This window comes from Pantherophis guttatus, chromosome 6 (genome assembly GCF_059756535.1).
Source record: "Pantherophis guttatus breed Tessera chromosome 6, ASM5975653v1, whole genome shotgun sequence".
Taxonomy (NCBI): Eukaryota; Metazoa; Chordata; class Lepidosauria; order Squamata; family Colubridae; genus Pantherophis; species Pantherophis guttatus.
Window position 1 is genome coordinate 97,250,681 of NC_142068.1, and position 12,931 is coordinate 97,263,611.

General features: G+C 44.1%; 1 protein-coding gene across 27 annotated transcripts in view; it reads right to left on the minus strand.

Moving 5' to 3' along the window:
- Window positions 1–12,931, minus strand: part of ANK3 (ankyrin 3) — a 286,682-nt gene that overhangs the window by 116,133 nt on the left and 157,618 nt on the right. For all 27 annotated transcript variants that reach the window (XM_087872279.1, XM_087872283.1, XM_087872293.1 and 24 more), the window contains 3 exons: window positions 8,575–8,676; window positions 5,657–5,755; window positions 2,901–2,999 (listed from right to left, as the gene is read on the minus strand). In XM_087872279.1, the coding sequence (XP_087728405.1) occupies window positions 2,901–2,999; window positions 5,657–5,755; window positions 8,575–8,676 (300 nt within the window). The remainder of the gene's footprint in view (window positions 1–2,900; window positions 3,000–5,656; window positions 5,756–8,574; window positions 8,677–12,931) is intronic.

Genomic DNA, 12,931 nt, shown 5'->3' on the forward strand with positions numbered 1-12,931 from the left:
AGAAGCGGCCGGGGCAGAGACAGAGAGATACAGAGAAAAGGGGGGAGAGAGAGGGAGGGGGAGGGAAGGAGAGAGAGAGAGAGAGAGATGTCAAAAGGGTTTTGTGGTTCCCATTGTTTTTTAAAAACTTGTTCTCTGCCCTAATGACTGGCTGGGTAGGCATGGCTAGGGGATCATGTGACTGGTGAAAGTGAGTGACGTCGAGTTGGCCATGCCCACCAAGGTTTTGTGGCTCCCGACGTTTTCTTTTCTGTGGGAAATGGGTCCAAATGGCTCTTTGAGCGTTTAAGATTGCAGACCCCTGGACTAGAAGACCTCCAAGGTCCCTTCCAAATCTGTTATTCTGTTATTCTTAACAGTGTTACCTCACATCCTCACAGCAAAGAATTGAGAATCTATGCTTCCCACTAAAATGCAGTACAAACTAATCCTGTTGAAAAAAGTGTAGGATAGTTTTTGAAACATCCCTTGGGTGAATACTGAAACCATAAGCCACAACCAGATCCTTGGTGGGTCTTAGCTGAAAACTGTAATGGGAGAAATGTTGGAGCAGAGAAGTAAGCAACATGACTCAGACAGGCTCCAGACAAAGGAGGAGATGTGTGACGCCGCCTCTTTTTCTGGGCTGCAGATATTTGGTTCAGACGATCTTTTCCTTGAGAGGCCCTCTCTTTGCTCAAGGGCAACATCAGTGGTGCGTTGCTACTGGTTTTCTCCGGTTCTGGTGAACCGGTAGTAGCAGCGGCGGGAGACTCCGCCCACCCACCTGGACATCATCAAATACCCTCTGCACACAGAAGTGGCACGCATGCGTGCGAGTGAACCAGTAGCAAAGGTAAGTGAAACCCACCACTGAACATAATGGCAGGACAACAGCTGTCAAGCTCCAAGAACATTCGAGGAACAACTTCATTGGTCTCCAGTGAATGAGATGGACAGGAAGTGCTGAGCTTTTCCTCCTTAACTGGAGGGCAGCTGATGAAGCTGAACACAAGTTCAAACTGAGGAATCAGTTTGAGCAATCAGAATGAGACAGAAATGTGTCCTTTGGCCCAGGGGTCTCCAACCTTAGCAACTTTAAGCCTGACGGACTTTAAGCCTGGCGGAGTTGAAGTCCGCCAGGCTTAAAGTTGCCAAGTTGCCAAGGTTGGAGACCCCTGCTTTGGTCATGAAAAAAGGCATCAAAAAATAATCCCACCTTCCACGGCCAATGAAAATGAAGTCTTTGTTAAATGGCTTTTTCACCCATAATGTTTGACAGACTTTATGGAGAGTCAAGATCAGCTGATATTGGGGCAAAGTTTCTCTGTTGTTCTAACTGCCTTTGTCACAGCCTTGTGACCTTGTGATCTTACGGGAACTTTATCTGTAGTCTCATTACCATTTGGTCTTTAAATAGTTTGACTAAATGTTAATGATGATTTGTTTTGTGAGGTATCTTCTGCATTGGGCCAAAGGCACAGTATAGATTAACTGACAGGGCATGAAACAATAAACCTTAATGGAGGTTTAAACGAAGGATGCCTCCAGGCATACTTCAAACTCAGTTCCAGAAAGTACATTGCTTCTATTTGTCACCTTTTAAATCAGCTGCATCTTTTTCTGACATTGCACTGCTGTAGCTGGCAGGTCAGCACAGGAAAAGAGGCAACTGCTTGAAAGGTGGCATGCCTGAACTCCTGAATATGCCAAAGCACCTTTTTGGAATTAAATTCAAAGCACTGGACAGCCCCACTATGTCCTCCTGATGCCCTCCTTCCCACATTCAGATATATACTGTATGCTGATTTCAGTGGTGGGATTCAACCAGTTCGCACCACTTCGGGAGAACCAATTGTTAACTTTCTGAGCAGTTTGGTGAACTGGTTGTTGGAAGAAATCATTAGGGCAGAGAAACGGTTGTTAAATTATTTGAATCCCACCACTGGCTGATTTCCCCTGGGATCTGAGCTGGGGAGATTTTTTATCCTTCTAATAGGGAGGAATAAAAAAGTAACTGAAAAGGTTGGTTTATAGTCACAATTTGATGCAATATGTTTTGCCCAGTGGTGGGATTCAGCAGGTTCAGGCAAATTGGTTGTTAAATTGCTGGCTGGCCCCACCCCTTCCCACCCTGCCCCTTCCAGGAGTCGCCACGTACCCCGTTTTGGCTCCCAGGAGGCTTCAGAGAGGCCTACTAAGCCCAAAACAGGGCATAGTTTTGGGCCTACCTAGTAGGGCGCCCCTCCCCCCGCACCCTATTTTGGCTCCCAGGAGGCTACAGGAAGGCCTACTAGGCCCAAAACGGGGCATAGGGGTGCGGCGCCCCACCCCCGCACCCTATTTTGGCTCCCAGGAGGCTTCAGGGAGGCCTACTAGGCCCAAAACGGGGCATAGGGGTGCAGCGCCCCCCCGCACCCTATTTTGGCTCCCAGGAGGCTTCAGGGAGGCCTACTAGGCCCAAAACGGGGCATAGGGGTGCGGCCCCCCCGCACCCTATTTTGGCTCCCAGGAGGCTACAGAGAGGCCTACTAGGCCCAAAACAGGGTGCAGGGAGGTGCAGCACAGCCGCATTTTGGCTCCCAGGAGGCTGCACGGAGGCCTACGAGGTCCAAAACCAGGCGCGGGCGGCGGTCGCCATAGCCCGTTTTGCTCCCGGGGGATGCAGTGCTGCCTGTCACATACCCCTGGCCACACCCACTCTTGGCCATGCCCACCTAGCCGATCATTAGGGTAGAGAACCTAATTATTTGAATCCCACCACTTTGGCCCGACAGCTTCCAATGTTAATTCCAGGGAAGCTACAAGAGGAAAGCAAAGAGGTTAAAGGACTTTGGTAAGAAAGGAAGAGAAGGTAAAGTTCCCCCCCCACCCACCCCACCCCCACCAGCTGAACGGGGTTCAAGTGAATATGACTTTACCTGCGACTGTGCATTGACATTGGCCCCATTCGTAACCAGGACCTTCACCACCTCGGTCTGCCCAGCCAAGGATGCAATGTGCAAAGCTGTGTTTCCTTTCTGTAAGGAGAGATGAGAATGGCATGTGAAAAATGTGCCAGGCCCTCCAACTACAGGGGCAGCAGGAAGACACCAATGAGCCTGTTTACAGCTCAGCGGTCCCCAGATGACCCATGCAGGGATTCTGCGCATAACTGGACGGCTTTGTGATCAGACCCGCTGGAGATTAAGGCACCGAGGAACAAGCGCCTCTGCTCCAACAGTTCACTGAGCTTCAGGAGCAGACACACTGCAAAAGAGAATTCACTAGATTAAGGGTCTCCAACCTTAGCAACTTTAAGCCTGGAGGACTTCTACTTTGCTGGCTGGGGAATTCTGGAAGTTGAAGTCCTCCAGGCTTAAAGTCGCTGAGGTTGGAGACCCCTGCACTAGATAATTTGGGGAACTTGGATTCCCATGCAGTTAATTCTCAGGATACAAACTCTTAGCTTCGGTGGGCTGTGGGAATCACCACGAATTGTGATCTGAAAAGGGCCCAGCATATGCACCCCGTGGGCAACCTTAGTGGGCAAACGGCAGCATCTGCAACATGGCAACAATGGAAATGACACAGGCACTTGCACAACAGATGTGACCTCTTTTGCACACGGATGTCAGGTCTTGGGGAAAGGACGGTTCTTTCAAACAAAGTGAGAAGTGATTAGACTGCCGGAGTTTATTGGAGCTGCTGTATTTCTTTTAGCCACAGTCAAGGTTTATAATCTTTTGTCTCTGGCTGTGACAAGCCATAGATAATTCAAATTCTTCTGCATTCCTTTTGATCTTAACAGTCTTGCAAGCCTGAGATTTCTGCCATTTATTCATATCATAAAGGTAAAGGTAAAGGTTCCCCTCGCACATATGTGCTAGTCGTTCCTGACTCTAGGGGGCGGTGCTCATCTCTGTTTTAAAGCCAAAGAGCCAGCGCTGTCCGAAGACGTCTCCGTGGTCATGTGGTCGGCATGACTCAATGCCAAAGGCGCATGGAACGCCGTTACCTTCCCACCAAAAGTGGTCCCTATTTTTCTACTTGCATTTTTTACGTGCTTTTGAACTGCTAGGTTGGCAGAAGCTGGGACAAGTAACGGGAGCTCACCCCATTACGCGGCACTAGGGATTCGAACCGCTGAACTGCCAATCTTTCGATCGACAAGCTTAGCGTCTTAGCCACTATACTGAACCATAAAGTAGCATTACAAGCTGAAATGCAACATTCTTATTGTTTGATTTTATTTTTTCATTTGCAGATATATTTAATTTCCCATTTTTCATTGTGATATTGCCACTGTGTGCTGCACCCATCCTGTTTCTCTTCTAGCTCGGCCTCTCCTGCTGCCCTCCACCAGCCCTGGAGCTGCCGGGCCCCGGCCCAGGTCTGCAGGTGTGCTGCTGCTGCAGAAGAACCGTGCCAGCTCTTCCTCGGAGACCTTGAAGGAGAATGAAAATAGCGACTCTGCACAAACACAGCCGAGTGCTGGAGAGTCAGTTACTATGGAACAATCGAGCAACAGGGGAGCTCTGACTGTTTAGGAGTGTGCAAAATGTTTCAAACTGCCCAACTGGAGGTTTAGTGGTACTGACTCTGACATTTGATGGAAGCCATGGCCAAATTCTCTTCCCCTCCTTCTAATAATAAGCTCTTGGCAATCCAGATGTTGTAAGCATTGGATTGCTGCTCTTGAACACATTGGTGCTGGCCACTGACACAGCTGTCATTACAAAGCCTTTCCAGGCCTAGTGGCGGTCCAATTCAAGGTCTTTGAGATGCAAAACCACTTGACTGGGATGTGGCTGTCAGGGTTCCGATGGATGCCCTAATTAAAGCATGAATCTTGAGGCAAGCTTCAAAAGAAATCCAGTTATTTATTAGGAGCTTCATGTCACACATTCCCAAGTGAAGCCAGTTCTGACCCTACGTAATTTACGCTCCAATTATGACCCTGTTTCCCCACCTCCCCCCAATGTGCGTCGCCAACAGAGCAATTTCGCAGGTTGTAGAGGTCACTCCCCTCGGCTGCTGTAAGTAACCCTGGGATACAGCCTTGAGAGAGCTAAGCATGGGATATGCATCTGTCTTTGGCTGCTGTGCAATTTCGCCAGTTTCCCATCCCCCCTGGCCTATGGCAACTCAAGAGCAGGCCAGGGATGCTTTGTGAGTTGACAGTGGCCTTTGGGCTCAGGGTATTGTAGGACACCGATCGTGGAAATGGTAAACCACTGTGCGGCTGTGGCTTTTCAACAAAGCATGTTAAGAGAACTGTGGTATTTTATCAGTCTAGTTCAGGGGTCTCCAATCTTGGCAACTTTAAGACTTGTGGACTTCAACTCCCAGAATTCCTCAACTAATTCTGAGGAATTCTGGGAGTTGAAGTCCACAAGTCTTAAAGTTGCCAAGATTGGAGATCCCTGGTCTAGTTCTTCATAATCATAGACGTTACAGGAAGCGGACTTAAGCTGAAATGAGGCAGATTCATCTCCTGACCAGCCTTTGCCTAATTCTGGTCTCTGAAACAACAACTCTACCTTCCCCAAAACATTTTCCCTTTCCTCTGCACCACCCCCCACCCCCTTTACCTCTCGGCTTAAAGGCTTAAGGCCTTTTCCTTCCTTCAGTTGCCCTCCGCAGGCATGGGGCCTGAGTAGGAAAGCAATGCAAGTTTCAGATACCAGCTCCAGACCTTGGTTGCTGCATCCACATTGGCGCCTCTCTGGATCAGCTCTGACACAACTTCTACATGGCCTTCTTTGGAAGCGAGATGGAGAGCGTTCAACCCATTCTGATAAAAAGAAAAGGGAGGGAAGAGATTGACGCAGGGCGCTCAGAACAACAGATGATAACTCAAGAGGCCTAAAGGTCACATTCCAGCATGATGAGAACTTGAGGGAAAGAAGAGAGAAGGGGAGAAAGTGAAGGGGAGGGAGGGAGGAAGGAAGGAAGGAAGGAAGGAAGGGCTTATGTCTTTCTAATTCATTAGTTAAGATGAAGGTAAAGGTTCCCCTCGCACATATGTGCTAGTCATTCCCGACTCTAGGGGGCGGGGCTCATCTCCGTTTGAAAGCCGAAGAGCCAATGCTGTCCGAAGACGTCTCCGTGGTCATGTGGCCGGCATGACTCAACACCAAAGGCGCACGGAACACTGTTACCTTCCCACCAAAGGTGGTCCCTATTTTTCTACTTGCATTTTTGACGTGCTTTCAAACTAGCTAGGTTGGCAGAAGCTGGGACAAGTAATGGGAGCTCATCCCGTTACGCGGCACTAGGGATTCGACCCGCCGACCTTTCGATCAACAAGCTCAGCGTCTTAGCCACTGACCCACCATGTCCCTTACTTAATTCATTACTTACTCCCTTTGCAATTCAATGTATCATCAGTCCAACAGAAAACAAAGTGCAGTTATCCTTATGTTTTACATGAATAGCATTGAACATGGATGATAGTCAGCAACCTTTCCATCAAATGTACTGAAAAGAGAACATTCCTATGTTGGCAGAGAATTCTGGAAGTTATCAATTTTGGAGCATCACTGATGGGCACCATGCCCAGAGAGGCCACAGAGCAACCTCCACCCATCCCCTGGAGAAACCCATGGGCTGTTTCATTATCAAATGAGAGCTTCACCTTACAGATGCCACTGAAATGGGACTCTCATGCATACTTCCTCAGCTGGAAGTCCCATTTAATTCCTAAAACTGTACTGTCATGGCTTCAGCCTTCCTACTTTAAGATGGTATCCATTTCTAGAGTATCAAAGGACAAAGTACTTTTATGTCTGCAAATCTCAGCACCCAATTCATCTGTAATCAGTACAAATATGCCCCTTGTATCAAAACCAGCCAATTTCTCCTGTCAAGCAAAGATGGAATCATATGTTTGATATTAGTGCATCTCCATAAAATCCAGAGGAGTTAATTTCAAGTTGTAATGTAGATTAAACACCTTAATAGGCACGTATTTACATGCTGACTTTAAACTAATAATAATAATAATAATAATAATAATAATAATAATAATAGTAATAGTAATAGTAAAAGTAATAATAATAGTAATAATACAGTCCAGTACCTAATGAGGGTAACTTGAAGAAACGTTCTAGGGTTCAGCAGAAGCTCCAAATGCAATCTAGGGAAGTAAATCCTACTAGGTACTTAATGTAATACTTAATGGTACTACATCTGCATAGAAGGAAGGAAGAAGTGTTGTCTTGGGCATAGTTCTGTCTTGGGCCCAGAACCCTCCAATATCTTCATAAATGAGGTAATAGAAGGGGAACTCATCAAAATTGCAGATGACACTAAGCTGGCAGGAATAACCAACATTCCAGAAGACAAGCTCAGGATCCAAAAAGATCTTGACAGATTTGAACAATAGGCTGTATCCAACAAAATGAAATTTAATATGGAGAAAAGCAAGGTTTTACACCTAGACAGGCAAAACCAAAGGTACAAGTACAGATTAGGTGAAATCTGGCTCAAAAACAGTAACTGGGAGAGGGACCTTGGAGTCATAGCGGACGATCACTTCAACATGAGTCGGGAGTGTGCAGCGGCAGCCAAAAAAGCTAATACAATCCTTGGTTGCATAAACAGAGGCAGAGAATCAAAATCAAGTGAAGTATTAGTACCGCTTTATAAAGCCTTAATAAGGCCACATTTGGAATATTGCATCCAGCTTTGGTCACCACATTTGGAAAAAGTGTAAAGAAGAGCAACTAAGATGATTAAAGGCCTTGAGACTAAAATATATGAAGAATGATTGCAGGATTTGGGTTTGGCTGGTCTAGAGAAAAGAAGGACTAGCGGGGACATGATAGCGGTATTCCAGTATTTGAGGGGCTGCCACGAAGAAGAGGAGGTCAACTTATTTTCCCAAACAACTGAAGGCAAGACAAGAACAATGGATGGAAACTAACCAAGGAGAGAAGCAACCTGGAATTAAGGAGAAACTTCCTAACAGTGAGAACAATTAACCAGTGGAACAGCTTGCCTCCAGAAGTAGTAGGAGCTTCATCACTGGAGGCTTTTAAGAGAAGACTGGACAAATCACTTATCTGAAATGGGATAGGGTCTCCTGCTTGAACAGGGGATTGGACTAGAAGACCTCCAAGGTCTCTTCCAGTTCTATTTTGATTGATTGAGGTTCAATGGGGCTTAGTTTAGATGTATGGGACTCTACCCTTAATATATATGAATATTATTGTTTTTTCTTACCACATATTTTACCCAACTAAGATCTTTCTTTCTCTCTCTCCCTCCCTCCCTCTCTCCCTCCATCCACCTTTTTAGGAGAAACTATTATTAATTTTTGTCCAGTAACCATATTATTATTATTAGTAGCAGCAGCAGCAGCAGCATCAACAATAACATAATAATAATAATACCCAGTGGACATGAAATATGCTGTTTTGACTGCTTAAGCGAACCTCAAACCCTCTAAGTGAGCTGGATTTCAATTCCCATACTCCCCAGCCAGCCTTGGCAGAAGAACATCTAGCTTATCCTGGAGGAGGCTGTTCTGGACAGGCACTCTCAAGACACAGACACAAACACAGGCTACTGGTAAAAACAAAATATATGCAGATGAAATATTTGTACAACCTGATTACAAATGTTGATGTCCACTCCATTCTTTAAGTACTCAAGAGCTTTTTCTAAGTTGCCTGCTCGGGCTGCTCGTAGGTAGCTTGCATTGGTGTCAGACTGTAAGAGAAAGAAAAAGAAGAGAAAATAAAGAGTTTGAAAACCAAGCATGAGCTGCGATCTGAATTTTGTGATGTGGAACATTTATATAACCGGCCATCACACCCAGATCCTAGAGCTACATTTGGAATCAACGCTGAGCATTAGCAGAACATCCATAACTAGATATAACGAGGTACCTCTTTGTTGAATATTGTACTATTTATATTTTATTACTGCCTCCTGTGTGTAAGCTGCGTTATGATACTCGCAATACAAAATATTAACATCCATGTAGATATCAACTAGATACGCCTTCAATGAAACAGGAAAGGAATTCTGTAGTTTGTCTTATAAAAAAAGTTTAGGTAGCACCTTGCCTGGCATTGGAGCAGTGGTGAAATCCTCCCAGTTTGCCACCAGTTCACTGCCCGGGCATGTGTGGTGTATGCCAAATGCATGCTGTGCATGCCGCATGCATAGCGTGTGCCAAATGCATGTTTCATGCGAAAAAGGAGGCTTGGGAAGATAAGTAGAACAGGGAGGAGGGAACAGCTGTGCTGCATGATTTAGATTCACTAGAAAGAGTATTTCCTGCTTTCTAGCGACTTTAAATCACCCAGCACAGCTGATTATCGGAAATACCAGTTCGGGCAAACCGGTAGCTTTTTTTTTAGCATTTCATCGCTGCGTTGGAGGCTGAACAGGTACAAGGGTAGCCATTATTCCCTGACAGAAGAAAGCAAAGGACTTGCTCCTGATCATACAACAATGACAGCTTGGCAAGTCCAGAAAATAAATTCTCCTGACCAAACCACCAGACTTTCTCCTAAATGTCACCATTCATTTTAAGCAGTGGTGAAATGTAAAATTTGTTACTACCGGTTCTGTGGGCGTGGCTTGGGGGGGTAATGTGACTGAGTGGGTGTGGCCAACTTTTCTTTTTTTAACTTTTAAAACCATTTTTTCTACAACCACTTTGGCCGAAGAGGTTGTAAAAAAAATGCTTTTAAAAGCCTCTGACGATCCCAGCTGAGCTGTGCAAGCATCAGAGGCTTTTTTTTTTCTTTTAAAAGCATTTTTTCGGCTGGAGGTTGTAGAAAAAATGTTTTAAAAAAATTTTTTTAAAAGCCTCTGATGATTGTGCAGCTCATCTGGGCATGGTGGGGGGAGGGCAAGGATTTCTGCTACCGGTTCTCCAAACCACCCACCGCCATCGCTACCAGATTGGGCGATCCAGTCCAAACCGGGAGCATTTCACCCCTGGTTTTAAGGCTTCCGTGTCTCAAGACAACCAACATCTGCCAAGGGTTGTCTAAATATTGTGGAAGATGGTTTGTTGGCTTGGTTCATTCATTTTTAGGCAAATACAGGTAGTCCTCGATTTATGACCACAGTTCAGCCCAACATTTCTGTGGTTAAGTGAGACATGTATTAAATGAATTTTGCCCCATTTTATGACCTTTCTTGCCACAGTTAAGTTAATCACGCACTTGTTAAATGGGTAACATCGTTGTTAAGTGAATCTGGCTTCCCCGTTGACTTTGCTTGTCAGAAGGTCACAAAAGGAGATCACGTGACCCCAGGGCGCTGCGACTGTCATAAACATGAGCCGGTTGCCAACCATCTGAATTTTGATCACCTGACCATGGGGAATACTATAATGGTTATAAGTGTGAAAAACAGTCATAAGTCACTTTTGTCAGTGATGTTGTAACTTCGAACCATCACTAAATGAACTGTTGTAAGTCAAGGACTACCTGTACCATTTTTATTTATTTTATTTATTTATTTATTTATTTTTCAGATTTCTATACCGCCCTTCTCCTTTCGGACTCAGGGCGGTGAACAGCCAAGATAAAAAACATTTATACACAAAATAGATTTATACACAAAATAGATTTAAAATAATTATATAAATTTGGCCCATAATTTAAAACATTTCAATTTAAAACCAATTTCAAATTTTAAAAACCCATCATAAAATCAGGACAGCCCGGCTAACTGAAAGAAGTAGGTTTTAAGGGCCCGCAACTTGCTCCATGCAAGCTACAGTAGTGGCCAAAATTGTGGAAACCTTTTGGGAAAAGTTTATTTTCTAAAACTAGCTAATAACACCACTTTTGTTTGGGAGTAGTACCGTAAAATTATATATCAATGGAAGATAATTTAATCAAGAATGTAATGCAATAACTTTTATGAAGGATTTGCTATTAGAATAGCAGTTACAGTATAAAGAAGAAAAGTGAAACACGTAGAAAAAAAACGAGATATACAAAAATTATCACCATAGAAAAAATGAGAGATACAAAAATGATCACCATGTCAGTTAATATTTAGTTGGGTAACCTTTAGCATGAATTACGGCCTTACACCGTCTTCCGATGGAGTGAACCAAGTCTTTGAGTTCTGCAGCTGTTATAATTGTGAAACCAAGATTGAAGGATTGCTTTGATTAACTGGGTTTTATTGCTGGGTCGATTCTGACTAACAAGTTTCTTCAGTCGGCTCCATAGATTTTCCATTGGGTGAAGGTCTGGGCTATTCCCAGGCCATTCCAGCAGTGGAATAGGATTATCTTGAAACTCCAAAAAAAAAAAAGTGGTGTTATTAGCCATCAAACCTCAAAAATACACTTTTCCCAAAAGATTTCCACAATTTTGGCCACTACCTTAAATACATCAGGAGAGAAATGTTTGAAAACCATGATGCAGGAAATCTTATCCAAACTAAAGGACTTTACTACTGAGGAGCTCATGGTCAGCCAATCTCTGGAGCTCAAAGAAATATTTTTGACCCTCACCATAACACATTAAAAAATCTTATACTTTTAATCAATGAAACAAAATACTATTCCGTATATGACAGCAGTAATTTTTGTGTTAATTTCAACATTCAGCATGACTGCCATTGTACTGGATTTACAAAAGAGTGCTTGGCTACTGTTTAGCTCTCTGGCCCATTTTAACATTGTTGTGCAGGGAAATCTCTAGCACAATCTCATTGTCCTCAACCAGGGCAGGACACATTCTGGCTCCTGTCCTAGCATGGAGCTCATTTTGATTTCCCCGTGGAAGAGGAGCAATAACTGTATTTTGGAGAAATGAACTTGTTCCTAGACCATCAATACTCGATGTGAAGAAATCTTTGTACCCTTCTGATACTTTCTTCTCGCAAAGGAGGAGGAAACTCCCACTACAGAATAAAGTGGGGGCTTCTACACACAAGGTAAAAGGAAAAAGTCAGTCACCTGCAGAATTTCTCCATTGTGGAACATTCTCACATTCAAGAAGTACAATAAAGCTATTTATTTGAAGAAAACCAATAGATACATGCACACATTAAATTTAGAAACAGCTGTTTGTTTGTTTGTTTCTTTGTTTAATTTAGAATGTCTGATCCCGACTCTGAGTGACTTACATTAAAAATAAGAAACAATAAAGAGGAACTAACCGAAACTCTTTGCATCTTAACCCAGCCCCTTGAACAGAAAACAGAGCCAACAATATCCAGGTGTTTAGAGACATCTGGAATGTCATCCAGGTGAGGGTGGCACAGATCTTAGGGGGGGTAGGTGCTGTGATAGAGAAGTCTAAAACAATGGTATTGTTTGATTGAACAATTCAGAGCACACAATCATGCCAGACAAATTGAAAGAAATGCAGTGAGGTCACTTGGGGGTAACAAGGCAGGCCAACATTGTCCATGCCACCTCATTCTGGACCATCTATGGCTTCCAGGTGGCCTTCAGGGGCAGTTTAGAGTGCATTACAGCATGCCAACTGTGAGTTGACTCAACAAAGCTGTTTCTAGCCACAGAGACACTGAAACAACAAAACCTATTGTTGTGATTGAAGCACTGCCCCATTGTGCTTGTGTCACAACATATCAACATCAACAAATAGGGTTGATATGGGTTGATAGGGTTGAAATCACAATTTCACAACACACATCTTATCACCTGGCCCCCTCCTGAAAACTCTTAGGGACAAAGTCTTCTCAACGAAACATTGACTCTGGGGCAAGTTGTTAGCTTGTCAATGTTAAATTAAAGTATGTCAATGCAGACTTAAGTAGGACACTTAAGTCAATAAGAACAACTCATTTATGAAGAGTTACATGGATGTGCCAAGTTGTTATCCTATGGGCAGGTTTTCCAGATTATACCAGGTTCTGTGCTTTTCCATGCCATATAAGGCTGTATTGTCTAGATTTGTTCCACCTGCAAGAGGCAGGGTTTATAGAGTTATTTGAATGGCTTAAGCTTCATCTAAGA